The 22,133-nt window shown below is 40.6% G+C and overlaps 2 protein-coding genes across 8 annotated transcripts in view; both read left to right on the forward strand.

The window, feature by feature from the left end:
• The window catches only part of LOC135089276 (protein PRRC2A-like), a 79,731-nt gene extending 73,096 nt beyond the window's left edge, over positions 1–6,635 (forward strand). For all 3 annotated transcript variants that reach the window (XM_063984769.1, XM_063984749.1, XM_063984759.1), the window contains one exon: positions 1,826–6,635. In XM_063984769.1, coding sequence (XP_063840839.1) covers positions 1,826–6,006 — 4,181 coding nt within the window. In that variant the 3' untranslated portion in view covers positions 6,007–6,635. The remainder of the gene's footprint in view (positions 1–1,825) is intronic.
• Positions 6,636–10,026: 3,391 nt separating this feature from the next.
• Positions 10,027–22,133, forward strand: part of LOC135089289 (major facilitator superfamily domain-containing protein 6-like) — a 51,650-nt gene continuing 39,543 nt past the window's right edge. For 2 of the 5 annotated variants that reach the window (XR_010261443.1, XM_063984791.1), the window contains exons 1-2: positions 10,030–10,669; positions 19,432–19,508. Coding sequence is in view for 4 of the 5 variants with exons in the window: in XM_063984791.1 (XP_063840861.1) it covers positions 19,451–19,508 (58 nt within the window). In the remaining variant the exon portion in view is untranslated. Of the gene's footprint in view, positions 10,670–11,157; positions 11,233–18,612; positions 19,291–19,431; positions 19,509–22,133 lie in introns of those variants that run through there. The other 3 variants (XM_063984819.1, XM_063984801.1, XM_063984808.1) reach the window with 3 other exon arrangements.

Below are 22,133 nucleotides of genomic sequence, written 5' to 3' on the forward strand. Positions count from 1 at the left end.
GTGTTTTACTGCATTATTATATTATTTACATTGCTGGATAGTCATTCTGTGTATTGGTCGGTAGCATAATCTCGGCATGCGCTGGGGGTCATCAGTGTCATTATTGTTGTCATTCTTGGTCATCTGCGGTGCTGTCTCTAAAGCTGGCTTTTAGCAAAGAACTTCTCCCCTTCCCCTTCACCACTTGTACAACTCATAGCCATTGTATTTTGGTGGTAAAATAGTATGAAAATGATAATGCTTGTGTCTCCACTTGAGTATAGAGTCTTGTCACCAGTGAGGGAATCATGGACACTGATTGGCCAGGAGAGTGCATCTCCCACACTCCTTTTGGTTTAGAAGTGCCTGATAGCACTGAATGCCTTGCATGGTTTGCTCTCATTGGCTGAAAATTTTCTGCACCATGTGGCCCCTTTAAAGAGATGCTTGGTATCTCATACAACTTTGGCAACTTCAGACTGTTTTGGACTGGTTTGATATTGCCATCTGTCCAATGTTGCTGTTGTTTGGGGAAGAGGTACTGTTCCGTAAATCCATACCATGTGAATATGCATGATAACATAGAATACTTTGCACAAATGTATTCATAAAGCACTAATACACATCAATAAGTATGAAATTGAGAGTAATAATGCCGTACTAATAAAAATAAAGTAATAGTAGTAATAATGAGAGAGAGAGAGAGAGAGAGAGAGAGAGAGAGAGAGAGAGAGAGAGAGAGAGAGAGAGAGAGATGCAGTATTAAAAAATTGCCCCATGTAAACCTGCCTAAACATGAGGCAGTTTTTCCTCTGGGCTAGCTCCAGCCAGCTGGAACTGCTGGCAAGTTTCAGCCAAAAATATTCTTCTGGTGGAGAAAAGCCACTGGCCTGCTGACCCACTGCATTAAAACATAAATAATCAAGATTGAGTCCACTGATGATGAGCTGGCTGGTGTAGCTGTGATTTTGCTGTGCTTGAAGTGGGGTTGGGGGGGGATCGTAGACTTGTTCCTGGTTAGCAAGAAAGAATACAAGTAGCAAAATCTTGCAAGAGTATATGAGGGCTACATCCATGCTGACATCCTCAGCTGATGTAAACAAACCAATTCTGTGTCTATTTTCCAAAATTTTAATAAGTAGATTTCAATACTTTCTTTATCATATATGATGGTACAGTCGATGGTTATTATTGAAACTCCTTTCTAATCAAGCCACATTTTTTGAGTTGCCAAAAAATGTTCATCAATTTCAAAATTTGGCGTTCCTTTGTATGTAGTTGCTGAGGCTGTCTACTTCCAAGGTCTGGGCTTAGCTGAAGACTGCAACAGAGGGGGTTAAAGTTATGTTTACTTATGGGAATTTTGACCTTATTGCCACATGCATTTTATAACTCTGACTTGGTCGTTACATAGAGGGATGTTTGGGGAACACAGTGCTGTATTTAGCTCAGTTTCAGGTACTGCAGTGCTTGGTACAGTATGATTCTAAGCATTTCATATATATATATGTGTGTGTGTGTGTGTGTGTGTGTGTGTGTGTACTTTGGGAAATGAGAAAGAAGAGGGAAAGAGGATTCACTTACACATCGTAATTTAATTTTTTTTGTTCACCATCACTATACCCATTTGTGAATAAGGACAGGGAAAGTAATTCTTAAGAGAGGGAGAGGGAGAGGGAGAGGGAGAGGGAGAGGGAGAGGGAGAGGGAGAGGGAGAGGGAGAGAGAGAGAGAGAGAGAGAGAGAGAGAGAGAGAGAGAGAGAGAGAGAGAGAGAGAGAGAGAGAGAGAGAGAGAGATCCAAGCGACTGACTTTACTAATTTGAGATGTTTTTGTGTTTGCTACAGCGGAGAAGCGCGAGACCCCTGGGCTAGCGGGTGTGATGAAGGAGCCACTACCACCTGCTGTGAGTCAGCCACTATCCGGTGTACGAGGGGAGGACAATGACTCCTCAGCAACTGCCAGTGCAGATGAGGGCCAGAGTGGGGTTGGTTGGGACTCACCAGATGTGCAGCACATCCCCCATCCTGGGGAGCGGCGGCCAACGCCTGCTACACCTGCCAAACTGCAGCATGCTCCACCACCTTTACCACCCAATGCCAAGGGTGCTCCAGCACCTCCTCCCAATGCCAACAGCTCGTCATCGGGCAATGTGCGGGACCTGATCTACTCCGTCATTGAAAAAAGTTTGAACAAGGGGCCCAATCCCCCTACCAAATCCCCACCAACTATCACATCCATCCTGAGGACCACAGATGGCCGTCAGGTGCCACCACAGCCCTCACCTGGCAGTATCGAGTACCAGCGGGACCAGCGTATCAACATGCCTTGCCGCTACAACGATCCTCGTGCAGGCTTGCCAGATGCCTCTGCTTACCATCAGGACGTCCAGAGCGAGGGTCTTGACCTCAGTATTCGAAAGAGAAACCGCTCTCCACCACCACAGCCACAGCCACAGCCTCAACACACGCCACACCCACCTCCACCTCCCCTACAGCACTCTCAGCATCCACCTCCCCAGTTCCACCAGCCCCCACCCCCACCCTCTTCAGTATCTAGGGAGATGCCTGCTATGACAGTACGGGGTGGGGCTGAGGTTACTATCACTAGCAAGGACCCTCCTCCACCCAGGGCACACCTCAATACCAGCTATAATAAGCCACCCCACGAGCCGTGGCCGCCAATTGTAGACCCACATAACAAGTCACCTTCAGCATTCATATCTGACAACAGAAGTCTCTCACACCAGCCACCACCTTCTATCATGACTAGTGGTGCTTCAGTGCCTGCACCACTGGTTTATTCCACCACTGTTAGGCCACCGCATGCTCAGCAAGCCTCCAAACCCAAGGTTAGCATGGCCCCTCCCCCACCTCTTACCTCTGTGCGCACACAGCACCCACCACCCCAACCTGTCACTGCTCCCTCTAGAATCCCACTCAAGCAGGACAAGCCTGGTGGTCCCCTTCACATAGGTTCCATCACTCAGGGGACACCTGTCAATCCCCCACCAATTGTATCAGTACCCATTAGCCAGTCTGGGCGCTTTGACATGATGCCCAAGATGGGGAAGGAAGGTGGCTCCATTACACAGGGTACCCCAATTCACCATGATCCTAAGCGATCCTCAGCAACCAACAACCCATATAAGGATGTGGTCTTTGAGCCCCGGCCTGGTAGTGGTGTGGAGATCATCCCTCGGCCTGCAATTCCCACTCAATATGATCGAGACCACATATATCGGGGTCCCCGACCACCCAGCTCCACAGCACCTCCCACTACCACTTACGCTTATCCTACCTATCCCTACGCTACGCGACCGCCCTTCACAGACACACAGTTCAATTCACGGCAGATCATCGCTAATGACTATGTGACCTCACAGCAGATGCCGGGACGGCGGGTCACTGAGAAAGACCCTCGTGTGTCCCCACGTGGGAGAGACCCTAGCCCCCAGCAGGATCCCAGGGACCATCGCAGCCTACCTGGGAGCACTACTGTCAACCGCATCATGGACCCACGAGGAGGATTGGATCCCCGCACAATAGACATCCGCTCAGTGGATCCTCGGAACATGGATCCTCGGAGCCATGACCATCGAAACCTGGATCACCGTATGGAGCTGCGAACGCTGGACCCTCGTATAGTGGAGCACCGGTCTGACCACCACAATATTTACTTCACGAGTGGTGCTCCTCATGGATCTTATCAGCCACCATCCCAGCCTTCCTCCACTCCTGTGTATCTTCCACAAGACCGCATATCCCGGCCGCCACCCTCCCCTGCATCAGCACGTGATGCCACACCTACACCCCCAACCTCCGAGCCTGGCCAGTCGCCCCATGAATTTCGATCTCCTGGTGTGTCAACCCCTACACCACCACCTCGCGTTGGGGTGATTCAGAGGCGGCCACCTAGCAAACCACCACCCCACATCCCCCCAAAGAGCGCCTCACCCCGCACTGATCCCGGCTGTTATTCCCCAATGCATGGACCTGCTCCTACTGCCACTGCTGCTGGGTCAGAGAATTTGAAAGCACTAGTGGACACGGCAGTGGCACATCGTAGTAGTGGTGGTGGTGGCAGTGTGCCTTATCCACCAGCAGTAGATGCACGAAGGGATGGACGACACCATGATGCTCCACAGCCAGAAGGCTTTGAGAAACAACTGACGGACTCCATGAAAAGTTCACGTGCCCTCAATCCTAACAAACATGATGTGCGACCACCTCCACATGACGCACGCATTCCACAGTCACTGCCACCACAGGGTGAAGACCGCCGTTTCCATGGTGACCGAACTGCTGGTGGGTATGACCGTCAAAGAGTGATACCGAAGAGTGTAGAGCCAAAACCTGACTTGGAGAGTGATGCTGCAAAAGACCTTGCTTCGTGTTTCAAGAGAGAGGAGGCACCCAAAGCTCCACCACCAAAGCCTGGAGGCCGCCCTCAGAATGAGACGTTAACAGCAGCCAATTTGATTGATGCGATCATCACACATCAGATTAACAATGATAATGAGAATGGCACTGGTGGCAGTGGCAATGGAGGTGGTGGTAATACTGGTGGTGGAAGTAGTGGTGGTGGTGGGGGTGGGGGTGGTGGTGGTGGTGGTGGGGGTGGTGGTGGTGGTGGGGGTGGTGGTGGTGGTGGTGGTGGTCGTGAACAGCGCACCACTTACAGGCGAGAGGGTGAAGGAGGCCTGCAGGTAGTGGAGCTAGACAAGCGGGTCAGATCACCAGCTGGCCTTCCCCTGCCCCCACCAAAGGAGAAAGAGGTAGTGACAGTGGAGGATGGACCTGACCCTCGACCCACCAATCCCCTCAATCACAAGGATGGCCTTAATGCCTCCATGCATGCACCACCCCATCATTCTGGCCCTAAGTCCTTCCAGGCCCATATGGACCAGATAATTCATAGGGAATTTGCCAGTAACGATGGGCGCAAGATGTCAGCATCCCACCTCCCCTACAGTAGACCACCTTTTGAGATCTTAAGGACTGATGGCAGACCCATTGTTACCTCAGGAGGGCCACCTGCTGTCACGGTTTCCCAACTCAGCCTTGATCAGTGGAAAATGCGTAGTGGCATGGATAAGGAGGGTAAAGAGAGGCTTGAGTCTCGCTCGCCGCACCGCCCTCCACCTACGTCTGCTCCCTCCTCTACCCATCACCTGTCAGTGCAACATCTTGCTCCTGATGAGCGACAAATCATCCGCATTGCCCAGTCAGTGTCCCCAAGGCCGGACCACAAACTGCGCACCCCTCCTGCCGCACCAGCTGGTAGTTTCCCAGTGGAGCCTATATCTCCCCCAACATCAGCTGCCCCACCAACCTCAGACCCCAACCACAGTGAGTTGAATACTCACTGGAACTTCCAAAAGCGGCCAGGTGGATCTAAGGAAATGTTTGAGTATGTTCGCTGTAAGATTGCAGAGGTCATGCGGACACCAGACTCGCAGGATGGCGAAAAATTGGGTCATGAGGACCGCCATCCTCGGTCAGGCACACCAGCCACCCAACCATCAGTACCACAGACCAATGCCCACTCAGATGTTGATGACCAAGCCAGAAAGCGGCCACGGCCTGATGTTACAGAGCAGCGGCCGCCATCCCGTCCACGCTCCACCGGGGGCGACTCGGCCAAGGAACGGCGGGAGGAGCCCCCTCCACCCCTCCGGGACGATGTGGCTGATGCAGACTCACCACAGTCAGGTGAAATGGTGATTGATGAGTCACCACGTGACCACCCACCCACCTCTAAGGCTGGGGATGCTGGTGGACCAGGCAAGGTAGGGCCCAAGCCTGGGGAAGCAGGTGAGCGGTACTCTTCAGGAAGTGGAGGACCAGGGAGCCAGTACCCACCATACTCATACTCTGGGTTCCGTGGACATGGAGGCCAAGGAGGGGTACCACCAGGGGTACCGCCCTCCACCACCACTGCCACCACCACCAGCAGTAGTGTCAGTGGGGGACGTCTCCCCCAGGGATATGAGCCTAACGTTGAGCCAGTCAGCGATGATGACTGAGTGAGCTTGAAGGACCGGACAAGACAGCCGTGATAAGTGTTATCTGTGATCTGTTTTGTGGACTAGTGTTGTCACGCCGCACTCTGGTGTACAAAGCTACCCATCTGTGTGTGTACATAGGAGTAAGTAGGTGGTTTGTGTTAATACTCAGGCTCCAAGAGGGAAGGGTTGCTGTCAACGCTGCCTGCCGCCACAGCCACTACCGTCGCCCATGTCATGCTGCGCCCCACGCCCGCAACCTTGCCCTCCTGTCACGCCCATTCTTCTCCATGAGATATTTATGAATCATTACAGACTGTGGTGACACAATTGCCATTTCACTGCTGCACCGCCGGCCAACGGAGCAGCGGCAGTGGCTGTGTCAGTGACCTGGCAGTGCCCATACAGACCCTCCCCATGAACAAAGCTGTCCTTCCGGGGCACGGACAGCACCCACCCGCTGCTATATTCAGACAAGTTCATTCCAAGGCCCCGCTGGCCTGCATGGGCTGGTCCGCATTGTACAGACCTTCCTTCCACTTGTTGAGGGCGGCGGTTGGCGGCCCGCCTGGTGCGCGCTGCCGCCCATCTCTCACATCATTACATGTCAGAAATGTTATTTTTGTTGAAATAAAGATGCTCAAAACCTGCCAGGCTTTTTAATTTTCATCATATTTTTTCAGTGAGGTCATGTACTAAAGATGAATAATAGAGAAAGTAAACTAATTTGGAATGGTGAGGGATTAAAGGGAGGAGATCGGCCAGATTCTCAGATTCCCAACTTAGTTTAAGAGCAGTGAAAACGCGTTTCAGTATCTTTCAAGACCTCTCTAGAATTTGCAGGATCTCGAAAAGTTATGGTCATGATCCGATTATCACCACCTTTAGTGAATAGCTAATGCTCGAAAGAGGTAAATATAAATTTCATAAGTATTATACAATAACAATTTGCAACTTGAATAATTAAATAGACTGAATTAAATACGCGGTGGACATGTATGATTCCTAAAAAAAAAAATAATAAGGTATGAAAAAAAGCCATCCCAGAACAAGGCCTTAAGCTTAATACCGCATGTGTATTATTATTATTAGTAGTATTAGTAGTAGTATTTTATTTATTTTTTTTATCTTTATATATACTTTTCAAGATACCGCATGCTATTTATTTTTCTCAGCATAATTGTCTGGAACATAGTCAGGGTGATCAGATTTTGAAAACCGAAATACGGGACACCTAAAATGGAGGGGTATGGCCAATGTACCAGGTATGTGAAGCGCACATCACAAACTCCTAGCGCAAGTCCCTCTCAGTTGGGGTCCCAGGACCTGCTTCATTGACTCGTATACATTTTTTTTTTACTTGCTTTAAAAACGTGTGTCCATTGTATGCTTTGTTTCAAGTAGAAATGTATCACATATGCTGGAACATTACAACATTGCAATAATGTATATTTTGCATTCCTGGGCCTGGCAGAATTGCCAGCTAGCTCCGGCTGGTCCTCACATATAAAATTTCAGATATTAATGTTTTCGAATTAATATAGCTATATATTTTTTTCTTTTATTTCATGTGAAGTTAAAAAAAAAAAAAAAAAAAAAAAATACGGGACTAAAGGCGTCTCGGGGAGGGTCGATACGGGACGCGGGACAAACGCTTTAAATACGGGACGACCCCGTATAGTATAATACAGGAAGTCTGATCACCCTGGCATAGTTATTGTACACTGTAAATTTTCAGCTCACTTTTATACTTAGTTTGAGAGGTCAGTGTTGCTATTTTTCCCCCTCTGTCATCGTGCTCTTAAATCATCCTCCGGTACCGCAGAATTTATTCAAGGAGGGAGCACTTATAAGCATTAATGTATTAAAATAATGAGATGAACTACATTTTTAAAGTCTAATTAATGATTTTATGATTGCTCTACTTTATTTATTTTAATTTTAACTGGTATCAGGATGTCTGAAATTATAATTTGCTTCCAAATGTAACTGAAAAATAAGCTGAAATATTTATTGAAATAGAAGTATATGAAAAAAAAAAAAAAATGAAGTACCGTTAAAAAGACGAGGAGCATCAATCTTGGTTCAGTTAGTTATTTCACCACTTACTGCATCACCACAAGATTCCTTAGGCTCCACTTGCCTGATTATAATGTATATGTGCACAGTTCCTGCTTTCAGTATGGGTTGCTAAATCGAAATTAAACTACCTATAGTCCAAACCACAGAAGGGTTCAAACATTACGGTCCACTCCATGCTGCTGGTCTGTTCTTCAGTGGTCAAGTGGGCGGAGCTCCGTGGAGTTAAAAATTTAAGCCCTTATGAGAACTGAACAAGATGCCTTAACGGCCCCAGTATTGAAATTAAAATTTAGGAGTGTGCTTAATTCAATTTCTTAAAATTTTCCAGATTGTATGTTAAGTACGTATTTATATATTTCCAAGTATAATATTGCCTACCAGATAATTAACCTACACTGCCAACGCTGCTCTGACAGGGATAGGAATGGACAGGAACTTGGCATGGAAGTAAAAATTCACTTTGAAAGGTATTTCTCTCTATATATGATAGTAAAATGAATAATAAATAAAGAATGAATACATAGGGATGGTGGGAAAGGAATATAGTGAAAAGTACCTTTAGGCTGAGCACGAGACATAAGCGCCTCGGAATCAGGCATTTTCCGACGCATTTCTTTCGGAGCTTCGGAACCTTACAACACTTCCAGGCCGCAAGCTTTCTTAGCGCTTGCGAGAACTGTAGGCGGGCAGTGGGGCGGAGCGAAAGTTACAGCCATTGGCGGGCAGCCGATGTACCTGTATTGTTTTCAGTAAAATATCGAACATACAAAATAATTTGCATACAAATCAGCCATAAGTGAAAATCATTATTGAAACTGTGTAGCGTGAATTGTTTCAGTGAGCGTAGAACTTGACTGTCAAGTCTTCCAGCAGCGTGCAGCATTCTGGCAGAGCAGGTATAGGTGTCTGAATGACTTTCCTGTCTTGGGCCACGACTTCCAACACATCATTGTACATCTGGTACAGTGCCATAATGCAGTGTGAGCTCATGACTAATACAGCCAATTCACGCTAAAATACTCTGCAGAGTGGCATGTACTTGCACAGGTGAAGAAGTAGGACAGGTCTGAAGAAGTGATACATGGGATAGACAGAACGATCCCTTAACATGGCTGAATCTGAAAAGCGGGGCAAAGGACCTCGCTCTCACCCCTATGAATAACATGTGACCTGGGGAGCTGCTAGACCTGCTCCCTGCATCACAGTTTCCCCTTGCTCCATTCCATAATCGCCAATAATAGATCATGTTTCGTTATAATATAATACTTGCAGTCTGTCTAGACAAAATAGGATGATAAATAGCGTTACCTAAGATGAATGTACCCAAAACGCGGAAATAAGTGTGAAAATACCAGTAGAGAGACGCTTTGACATTTAATTTCATAACTGCCGTATGTACAGTATCATGCAGCAAATTTTACAAGTCACATTGGCCAACATCAGGCATCATTTTGACCCGGAATGTCTTAACAAGGCTACAGGATATTAATATATGCCTACTCTTAAACAAGAATAACCAACAAGAATAACCAATGTGTGTGTCTCTCTTTCCTTCGATCAGGGAAAAAAAAAAAAGGGAAAGAATCAGCCCTATATGATTACTTTTATTCAACAGACAATATCACAAGGTCTGCAATTCACTTCTAAATAGTGTAAACTTCAAGGAACCAGTGGTTAAGGCTGCTGCGGTGTCCATGAGGGACACATTGTCAATGAACCGTACAACACTTTTTCCTTGAGCAACACGCCAGGCAACTCCGCTGCTTTGTTCTTCAATGGTCAAATGGATGGAGCTCCGAGGAGCTAAAATTCGAAGCCCTTGTGAGAACTGAAAAAAAAGACACCTATATTAATTTCTGCTTCATGCAGAGCATTCAACACACACACACACGCACACACACACACACACACACACACACACACACACACACACACACACACACACACACAAAGAAAAAAAAAGTAAATAACACCCGGAAAAACAAAATATATAATAGAAAATTGAAAACAAGAAAAAAAAAAAAAATGCAGCTTTCTGATGAAAATATGCATGAAACATAAGACAGCATCAACAAAACAAGAGCGGTGAACGGTGAACACTAACAAGAAGAGCACCATAATCCGTTCATCAACAACAAGAGAGCCTCAATATGCCACACGTTGACAATCGAAAATAAAAAGTGGGATCCAAGGATACCTTGGTGGGACCCGCTGCAAGAATGATCCCACGTCCATTGGCCTGAGACAAGCAATGAATTGTGAATAAAGAATGGAACACATAGCAATGGTGAGAAGGAATATAGCGAAAAGTAGCTGTAGGCTGTACACAATGAGACGTATTAATTTCTGTTTCATGTAGGTTCAGGAGAAATCCCGGGTCACTTGTAGCATCAAGATCAAGATCAACTGAGTGGAGGTGATTCTTGTGTAATGCATTCTGCTCTCCTGCCGGTAGTGGAAGGACCAGAGCGGAGGAGCACTGAAGGGAAGGAGGATCTATGAAGCGATAAAAAGCGTAAAAGGTCACAAGAAGTAGTTTGCCAATAATTGAGTGACACGGATCTTGCGAGGTTATCAGATGTCAGGTTGATTACTTTGTCAGGTGAGTACTAGATAATGTATGTATGTATCAGGACTTTAGAGTATTGTTGGATATTAGATATGGTACTGCAGGTTAGCATGCATATATATATATATATATATATATATATATATATATATATATATATATATATATATATATATATATATATATATATATATATATATATATATATATATATATATATATATATATATATATATATATATATATATATGTATATATATATATATATATATATATATATATATATGTGTGTGTGTGTATGTGTGTGTGGTTAAATGCACTGATGTTTTAGATCTCAAATGTTCACATCTAAGGAGAAAAAGGATCAGGTGTATAAATTAAAGACTGCTAAGGAGACTTGACAGATGGCTAAAATTATTGCTTGTAAAGTATTTTCTTAGAACAACTTGAAAATTAAATGTTGAACAACAGGATTTACCTGTTAATGCACAAGAAAAGTAAACTCATGACTCTTCTCTCTTGCTCTTAGACTCTTAGAGTCACAGGGATGTCATTCTCTGGCTGGTGCCAATATGCTCACCTACACTGGTAGTAAGGTATAAACTTTCTTACTCTTGCCCATTTCCTTGCTCTCAGGGTAGCTGTCTTACTGAGTGTGTGTGTGTATGTTGGTTTGTCTGGGCTACTCTGTGTGGGATTGTCAATCTGATGTAAAGATAGAAAGGTAAATAGTAATGCAGCCAATAAGATAAACATTTCACATGATAAATTCTTGAACTCGAGACCAAGTTATCAGAAGATAAGATTAGCCCTTTCATGATATAATGTTATACTGTATGTATGACTAGAAACTACTGATACAGAAATCCTGCCAGTCATTGTAAACAGTGGAACAGTATGGACTGATTCACAATTCATAGTGATTCAATTACGTTGTCTGTCAACATGGTGCAGTATTGCCACTGACATCCTTCGATGTCTGTAGTGTGAACTAGTCCTCATTTTACAGTTAACATTGTGTTACAGGCACCATATATTTTTTAAATAAAAAATAATACAATTTTTAAATTTCATGATGATGATGATGATGATGATGATGATGATCATCATCATCATCATCATCATCATCATTGTCATCATCATCATTTTCACATCCTTATTTTCTCTAATGGAGTTGGAGCTTGTGGCTTTCTCCATCTTTTTTGTATTCACAAATGATATCTTATCTGATATTCATCTTCATGTTTTCCTCCACTCACCATCTCCAGGCTTTCCTTAAGTCATCCCCACTTCCAACTATCTCCAACTCTATTGCTCTTTCCTCTTCATTCTTTACTTCACATTCAACACATCCTCCATTCCACACCTTCATGTGAGACAGTCTTTGTTTCCATCCCACATGCCTGATGTATCTCAACATCCTTCCATCATTTGATTATTCTCAACTATTCTTTGGTTACTGGTCATGTCATTTGGTCATGGTCATCATTTGATTATTCTCAACTGTTCTTTGGTTACTGGTCATGTCTTGGTACTGTACATACTGGTCTTATGCCACTTGATGTTTGTCCTTTGTTAACCAGAAAATTTGCTATATATCAGTTTCCTATTTTCTGCACTCACCTGCTGTTCTTACTCACTGCTACTTATACTTGTCTCACAAAACTCTACAGTAAAACATCCATAAGTCAGCATGATAGGGTGTGAGCCATTGTCAACATCAAAATTCTGATTTATATGAAGTGTTCCTAAAAACTGGAAACTGTACAACTGCTTTTTTTTTTTTTATGTTTACACTGACTTTTATATTAATATTTTTATGGATGTGGAACAGATTAATAGGATTCCCATTATTTTCTGTGGGAAAATTTGTTACAGGTTGAGTTTTGTGTTGAGTGATCTGGAATATATATATATATATATATATATATATATATATATATATATATATATATATATATATATATATATATATATATATATATATATATATATATATATATATATATATATATATATATATATATATATATTGATATGAAAGTCAGTGTAAACAAAAAAAAAAAAAGCAGTTGTACAGTTTCCAGGAGTTTTTAGGAACACTTCATATGAATCAGAATTTTGATGTTGACAATGGCTCACACCTATCATGCTGACTTATGGATGTTTTACTGTAGAGTTTTGTGAGACAAGTATAAGTAGCAGTGAGTAAGAACAGCAGGCGAGTGCAGAAAATAGGAAACTGATATGTAGCATATATATATATATATATATATATATATATATATATATATATATATATATATATATATATATATATATATATATATATATATATATATATATATATATATATATATATATATATATATATATATATATATAATATATATATATATATATATATATATATATATATATATATATATATATATATATATATATATATATATATATATATATATATATATATATATATAATATATATATATATATACGAGATATACGAGTATATATATATATATATATATATATATATATATATATATATATATATATATATATATATATATATATATATAATATATATATATATATATATATATATATAATATATATATATATATATATATATATATATATATATATATATATATATATATATATATGGTAGCTGAAGCATTATAAAGGTAGAAAATACAACCAGTTTCATGGAAGATTGCATGATGTGCTGTATCCTTATTGATGAAATAACCTTCCAGCATTATGGATAACATGGTCCTATATTGATTTCCATGGAATATGAGCTTTAGGCCTTTTTATGTTGTAAAGAAAAAATGAATGTTGATTTTTTTCCCATCTGATTTAAATGATTTAAAATCAAATGGTTTAAAGAATCTGATTGAAATCATAGCAGGCGTGGAGATCAAATAGTGTTTCTGTGATAGAATAAGGGTAGTGATGAACACGTATGCTGGTATGATTTAGGTGAAGAAAGAAAGGCAAAAATCAAGGATCCAAGTTGTTGGAATGTGTTAGCTGAGAAATGCCTGTTGTGTGGAAAGAATAGGTGGCAAATGTTAAGAGACAATGCACTATGTATAACATGTGGTTTGTGAATCGGGGATGGAAAAATAAAATATGAAATGATAGAGACTTAAACATACGTATGTATTTTTGGCCTTACAAAAAGAATGGGAGAAAGTGAAATAATGACTAGAGTAGGTATTTATTAATATAACAGATGCAGTGTGTGCAAGAGGACAACCTAAATTGAAAATGAAGGCCAAAGTGATTCACTAGTGGGTATTAGATGCACTTTTTTGTTGAAACATTCTGTAAGTGCATTATTATTATTTGTTATTTATTTGGTTATTTATATATATGTATTCTACTTTTATCTTGGAATTATAATATCTTGAACATGACAACTTAAATGATATTGTACCATATTACAAGTCTGTCACAAGCATTCCACTAGGACCAGCTGCTATTCAGGACCCATATGAGTAAACTGCAAGTTTACTCCTTCCAAGTACTGTATATAGATGGTGAAACAAGAATATTGAGTTTAGAGAGACAGTCATGGGAATGTAAAATAAACCAAGAATCTTTGTGCATAGTTACTGTGCCTTAGTAACAATTCTTAAATTAAATGTCCTTGGATCAGATTATGTCCACAATTGAATCGTGGCTGCTACCACTGGTGATGTACAGCAAGGCCCAGCTGAGTGTAGTCACATCAGTGCCAGATACAGGAGGTATTTTTGCAGTTGGACTGCAGAAAAGCACAGGCAAGAGAAACTGAAAAGAAAGAGGAGGTTGTAGCAAAAATTGTACACATGCCTAAAGAGAAACTGGATAAATATGGTTATGGAGACAGACAAAATGGGCCTTGGCTTGTACCCTGTACAATACAACTAGATAAATACACACACACACACACACACACACACACACACACACACACACACACACACACACACACACACACACACACACACACACACACACACATACACACACACACACACACACACACACACACACACACACACACACACACATGGGTCCACAATAAATAAAATTAAAGTTATGTATACAAACATAGATGGATTAGTGTCCAGCCTAAGGGAACTAAGAGATTACTTACATGAAAAGAAACCAGAAGTGGCATGCATTATGGAAACAAAACTAACAAGGGAGATTAATGTTGAATTTGAAGAAGGATATAACACATGGAGAAGAGACAGAAAGAATAAGGGAGGAGGAGGAGTGATGATTCTAGTAAGAAAAAACATCTTGATAGAAACAGTGGATTATGGTGAAGGGAGGTCAGAAACATTGAGTGTGGAGATCAAGATCCAAGGACAAGAAAGCAGAAAAATTATTGTTGCATACATGCCTCCAAAGACCAACACTTGGGGGACTGATGATTATAAGCACATGCAAAGCGAGTTCATAAAAAGTATAGATGACATGCTAAAGATAAGAAACAAGGTGTTACTAGTAGGAGATTTTAATAGCAAAGAGATAAGCTGGGGGGAGATGGAGGTGACAGGGATTGCCAGTACATGGAGTGAAGAATTTTTACAGACTATGATGGTAAACACGATGGATCAATGGGTGAAAGAAAATACTAGGTACAGAGGGGAAGATGAACCATCACTACTAGACTTGGTTTTTACAAAAAAACCAGAAAATGAACCAAGTATATAATATTTGTGTCCAGTGGGAAAAAGTGATCATGTGAAGATGGAAATAGAGATAAAAAAAGAAGTGCCAAAATTCAATGAGGAATATAAAAATGAGAGAAAAAATTATGCTAAGGCAGACTTTACAGGGTTAAAGAAATTCTACGGAGAGCTTGATTGGAATAATTTATTAAGAGGTATGGAGGTGCAGAAAAAATATGAAGTGTTTTTAAGCAAGTTTAGAGAAGGTGTTGAAAGATATGTGCCAAGATATAAGGTAAAAGAAAATAAGAAAGTGTGGTTTAATACAAAGTGTGCAGAGGCAAAAAAGAAGAAGGAGAGGGCATGGAAAAAAATGAGGAAACAATGGAATGAAATAAATAGAGAAGAATACAGGACAGCTAGAAATGATTATGTTAAAATAAGAAGAGAAGAAGAAAGAAATTTTGAAAGAGATGTAGTTGGAAAGTGTAAAGAAGAACCCAAACTTTTCTATAGATATGTAAATGGAAAAATAAAGCATAGAGATACCATTACAAAGCTCAAGAAAAATGGAGAAATTTATGAAACCACACAAGAGATGGCTGAGATACTGAATAAAAGCTTTAAGTCTGTATTTACAAGAGAAACTGTCTTTGAATCGCTGGGAGATGAGGAACAACAGAAAGGAATAGAAAACATACAAGTGGAAAGAAAAGAAATTAAAAGACTACTGGAAGAGCTAGATACTAGGAAGGCGATGGGACCAAACGAAGTAAATGGATGGATATTGAAAGAATGTAGAGAGGAATTGGAAGAACCAATATGGGAGATAATTAACAGTTCTTTGAAGGAGGGAAAAGTACCAAAGGAATGGAAGAGAGCAAATATAGTACCGTTATACAAAGGAGGTAATAAAATGGAACCACTGAATTACAGACCAGTCTCACTCACGAGTATTGTAAGTAAACTCTGTGAAATAGTCATTAAAAACAGATGGGTGCAATATCTTGAACAGGAAAATATAATAACAGAAAAAACAATTTGGTTTCAGGAAAGAGAGATCTTGCGTAACAAACTTACTGAGCTTTTATACAAGAGTAATAGATAAACTGCAAGAGAGAGATGGTTGGGTTGATGCAGTCTATTTAGATCTGAAAAAAGCTTTTGATACAGTTCCACATAAAAGTCTCATATGGAAACTGGAACATCGAGGAGGGCTAAAAGGAAAAATACTTAAGTGGATGAAGGATTATCTCCAAGGTTGGGAAATGAGCACAGTAATCAGAGATAATAAATCAAGTTGGTGCGAAGTAACAAGCGGAGTACCACAAGGGTCTGTGTTGGCACCTATAATGTTTCAGGTCTATATAAATGATATGACGGTGGGTTTAAATAGCTACATTAACATGTTTGCAGATGATGCAAAATTGATGAAAGTAATAAAGAACCAAGAGGATTGTGAGGAACTACAGAGGGATATTGATAGAATTTATGAATGGAGTAAACGATGGAAATTAGAATTCAATATAAAGAAGTGCCATGTAATGGAGATGGGAAGAAGTAAAAGGAGACCTTCATGGGAGTATAAGATGGGAGGAATCACAATTACCAAAGAGCAAAGAAGAAAAAGACTTGGGAGTAATAATTCAAGACACGCTATCACCAGAAAAACACATCAATGGAATATTTGGCTCTACATATAATTTGCTAGCAAATATCAGGGTGGCATTTAATTACCTAGACAAAGAAATGATGAAGAAAATCATAACACACATGATACGCCCCAAACTGGAATACACAGCAGTGGTATGGTCTCCACACAAGAAGAAAGATATAAGGAAATTGGAAAGAATACAAAGAACAGCTACGAAAATGATACCTGAATTGCAAGACCTAAGTTATGAGGAAAGACTGGAAGAAATTGGATTACCAACACTGCAAGAAAGAAGGGAAAGAGGAGACCTGATAACAATGTTCAAATTAGTAAATGACATGGAGAAGGTAGACAGAGATGACCTAGTTGTAAAAGTGGAGGAAGGAGATAGACGCACAAGGGGACATATGAAGAAATTAAAGAAGAGTCATTGTTTGGGAGATATTAAGAAATACAGCTTTCTGCATCGAATGGTTGAAATATGGAATAACTTAAAAGAAGAGGTGGTTGCAGCAAAGAGTGTGCACATGTTTAAAGAGAGATTGGACAAATTCGGGTATGGAGACAGGACTAATTGAGCTTTGGCTCGGACCCTGTACTATACAACTAGGTAAATACACACACACACCAAGCCCTTTGTTCCTTCCATGCAATATTCTCTGAATGTTTTACAGGATGCATGGAATACAAATGTCTTCAAAATTTCCATGCTGCAGGAATAGGCTTACATGTTTAGTTCTCTTTCCTTCATGACTCAAAATTCACAGCCAGGTATGAAATTAATATTGAAGGTATTGAAGTGGGATAGAATGTTTTGGTTTAGAAATACAGTAGGGTATGCAACAAGAAACATAATTTGCTCCAATGTAGCATTTGTTATGGCAAATGTGCATTTATGTTGCTAAAGAATGTATGGGAAAAAATTAATTGGTTCAGTGAACCAGAAAATAATACAAAAATTGCACAATTTAAAAAAAGATACATCAAAATGAGCACTTTTGTGCTACTACATTTGAGATAACACAAATATATACAGTGCCATCTCAAGTTTTGCACCAATTAAAGCCCTAAATTCTTACCTCCCTGAGTTATGCACATTATCACCCCAATTTTCATGTTGCCTTGACAAGTATAGTTCATATTTACCCACTGTCAGTGTCATGTGTACACATACAGTAAATCCCACTTAAGTTGAATCTCTCTCTCTCTCTCTCTCTCCTCTCTCTCTCTATCTCTCTCTCTCTCCTCTCTCCTCTCTCTCTCTCTCTCTCTCTCTCTCTCTCTCTCTCTCTCTCTCTCTCTCTCTCTCTCTCTCTCTCTCTCTCTCTCTCTCTCTCTCTCTCTCTCTCTCTCTCTCTCTGAAAGTAAGAACAATCCTAAGGATTGCTAAGTAAAATGAGACTGATGGAGAAGGAAAATGGAAGTACATATGAGAGTGAGAAAGAGTGACGAAGTGCGAAGCAAAATGACATGAAATTAATGAGAGAGAGAGAGAGAGAGAGAGAGAGAGAGAGAGAGAGAGAGAGAGAGAGAGAGAGAGAGAGAGAGAGAGAGAGAGAGAGAGAGAGAGAGAGAGAGAGAGAGAGAGAGAGAGAGAGAGAGAGAGGTATCAGTCCCTTGTCCCTTATCTCGGACAGATAAAGGGGAGGGGAGGTGACAGGGAAGGGGGTTTAAGACAAGGTAAAAGAAGGGAGAGGAAAGGAAAAAGGGAGGAAGGGGCAGGCAGTGGATTTCAGTGCTCACATGAATGCCGAGTTCATCTTGCCAGTTTTGGTTCATTATTTCGATTAAATATTTATTGAAATTCCAATGTGTTATTGCAGTTGTACGTTATAATGACTGTGTTGTCACATATCCTACTGTATGTATTTATACATACTCTGTTTATAGGATTATAAGTTATGTGGAAAGGTGTGATGGCTGTGTCATTGGTATGAGGCGACAGTGATCAGTTAGATCATTCAAGTCTTGCCAGTGCCTGACCATATCTTTCATGACCATGCTTGATTAGAATTAGAATTTGTATATTGCCTATTAACCTCAGATTGAATTATGATTTTGTGGTCTAATATAAGCCATTGGAGCACATGGGTAAATGTCTGTGCAACTTTAAGTTTGCCACTACATCATGACATCATGACCACTGGTTACATCAAGCCAGATGCACTGCAGTTATAAGTTTCCCACCTTAAAGATAAGATATTGGATGGTGGGTAAAGAAGTGATTGTCACCAGCATACTTAGATCTCTGCCTCAGGATCCCATAGCAGAATTAGTTTAGCCTTGCCTCACCATAAGAGATCCATCCCCTTTCTTGCACCCAAGTAAGGTAGTGCTGGAAATATGAGGGGATTTATGCTTTGTATTTACTGAAAAATCGTATAATCTTCCACAGATTAGTGTTGGAAATATGAGGGGATATATGCTTTGTATTTACTGAAAACTAATTTTATAATCTTCCACAGGATTTGTTTAGCATCAGAGATGAAGGTAGACACGAAGTTGCTGCCCATCAAGGCCCACTACTTCTGTTTTTTAGGATGTGAGTAGTTATGTACACCACAGTTTTGTGTTTTGTTAATAAAGTTAGGAACTTGTTTCCTGTGTGTAGTATTTGAATGACACATTCATATTAGAATTCAGAGAGAGAGAGAGAGAGAGAGAGAGAGAGAGAGAGAGAGAGAGAGAGAGAGAGAGTGTGCTTTGACAATTTATAAGGAGAGATGTATAGGGTGTAACAAGAGTTTCTGTAGATATTACCAGAGGTGAAACTAAAGATTAATCCAAGTGGAAAATGTTCTATGCATATATGCATTTTGAGGCATTGTTTAGCTGTGGTGTGAAATTCAAGTCTGGTCTGGCAACAGATACAATGCTGGGCCAGGCGGATATCCATGGTGAGATGTGTAGACCTGAATTTCCATTGGTGAAATTGAATTATTCAGTCATGATTTCTTGCAAGTTTTGGAGGTTTACAGTATCCCATGACGAGACCAGTAACAATGGACAATGGACACGTGATTTACTGATAAACATTACGTAATGATAGTATGGATGTAATAATTGACAAATAAAATAATAGGCTGTGTGGCACCATGCACTGTCTGACCAAGCAGGGAGTGGGAAGAAGTGAGGCTAAGAATAGCAGCAGATCAGTCACAGTCAGTCAGTCACATGCAGTTTCCCTCCGCGACTGTGACATTGAATATGTTCGGATTGTATTGCATAATTTAAAGTAACGCGGAGTGTGTGGACATGGTGTTTCTCTGCCATGGTTACCTGCCTGTTCTGACTGTTGTATTTTTTACCTGCCCACACTTTGAATTTCATACTACACCTAAACAATGCCTCAAAATGCATATGTGCATAGAACATTTTCAACTTAGAATAACCTGTACTTTCATCTCTGGCAATATCTGCAGAAACTTGTGTTATATCCTGCAGAAAGAGCTGTGAGATACAGGATAAGAGCCACACTAGGCTTGTGCTGTTCAGTCTTCATATTGACTTTTTTCCAAATTTTCTTAAAAATTTATGGACTGTCTTGTCACACACAGTCTCATCAGTAATTCAGTGTGTGTATGTATTTATCTAGTCGTATTTACCTAGTTGTAATGTGCTGTCCCATCTTTGTATCTCATGGTGTCTAATGTGGCTTTAAATTCATGTATCATCTCTGCACTCACTACTTTCTCATCCAGTCTATTTCATATATCTACTACTGTATGGGGAAACTTGTTCATTCTCATATTCCTCCTGTAACTATCTTTTTCAATCTGTCTTCCATGTTCTCTTGTGTTTCTCATGTCCTACTTTTATTAAGTCTTCTCTATTGAGCACTTCATTCTTCATAAATCTATAAATTGCTATCAAGTCTCCTCTTTACCTTCTTTGTTCCACTGTTATCAATTCCACTTTTAATAGCCTTTCCTCATACAACATTTTCAACAAGCTTGGAGCCAGTTTTGTTGCTGCTCTTTGAATCCTTCCAAGTTTCCTGATGTTCCTTTTTTGTGCTTGGTGACCACACTGCTGCAGCATATTCCAGTCTTTGCCTTATCAGAGTGATGATCAGTTTCTTTACCATTTCTTCATCCATGTAGGTACTCTTACATTTTCCAATAGGTTGTAAGTCACTCCAACAACTTTATTTATGTGTTTCTCAGAAGATATGTTATCTGATATGAATACTCCAAGATCTTTTTCTGCTCTGAAATCCTCTCCATTACACTCCATTACACTGCATATCGATGTTGAATTCCATTCCCCATTTGCAGCTCCATTTGCAAATTTTATCAATGTCTTGTTGCAACATTCTACAATCATCCTCTATACACGCTTCTCAGTAGTTTAGCATTATTGGCAAAGAGACTCATAACTGTTGTTTCCTCATCTATGTCATTAATATATATTGCAAACATAATTGGGACCAATATGGATCCTTTTGTGACCCCACTGATAACTTCTTTCCAATGAGAACATTTGTCTCTGATAATCACTCCTATTTCTCCATCTTTCAGAAAGTAACTCATCATATCCAGCAGCTTTCCTTACACTCCTCCTATGACTTCTAGTTTTCTTAGCAGTCTTTTGTATGGCACCTTATCAAAAGCTTTTTTAAAATCAAGGAATACATAATCTGCCCATCCATCTCTTTCTTGAATCATATCTATTATTCTAGAGCAGAAACATATCTTATTTATGGTACATGATTTTTCTTTTTTTAAATCCAATTTGTCTTGTGGTAAGTGTGCTGTTTGGTTCCAGGTGTTTAGTCCACCTGTCCTTAATAACTTTCTTCCTTTCCTTTTCCACATATTATTTCCTTAGTCTCATATTCACAACTTCAGTAGAAACTCTTCATCTCCATCTGTCTTTTTCTCATTTTTTTCTGTAGCTTCATTTCTCAGCCTTTGTTCTTTTAGTCTTTCATCCAGATTTATGTCTCTCTTTAATGACACAGTGTTTTAGTCAGTATTCTTGGAGAGTTTTCCTGCCTTTGCCAGGATTTCCTCTGCTGGAACCTGTGACCTCATTCTCATCTTTAGTTGTTTCTGGCCTCCCTCTATGTATTTTCTAATCCTACTTACTTTCTCTGTTTCCTGCTCCAAGCCTTGTTCTTGGTCCTGGACTGCTCCAATGATTTTTTCTGCCAGCTCTCTTTTTT

Source organism: Scylla paramamosain, chromosome 3, assembly GCF_035594125.1.
Source record: "Scylla paramamosain isolate STU-SP2022 chromosome 3, ASM3559412v1, whole genome shotgun sequence".
NCBI classification, from domain to species: domain Eukaryota; kingdom Metazoa; phylum Arthropoda; class Malacostraca; order Decapoda; family Portunidae; genus Scylla; species Scylla paramamosain.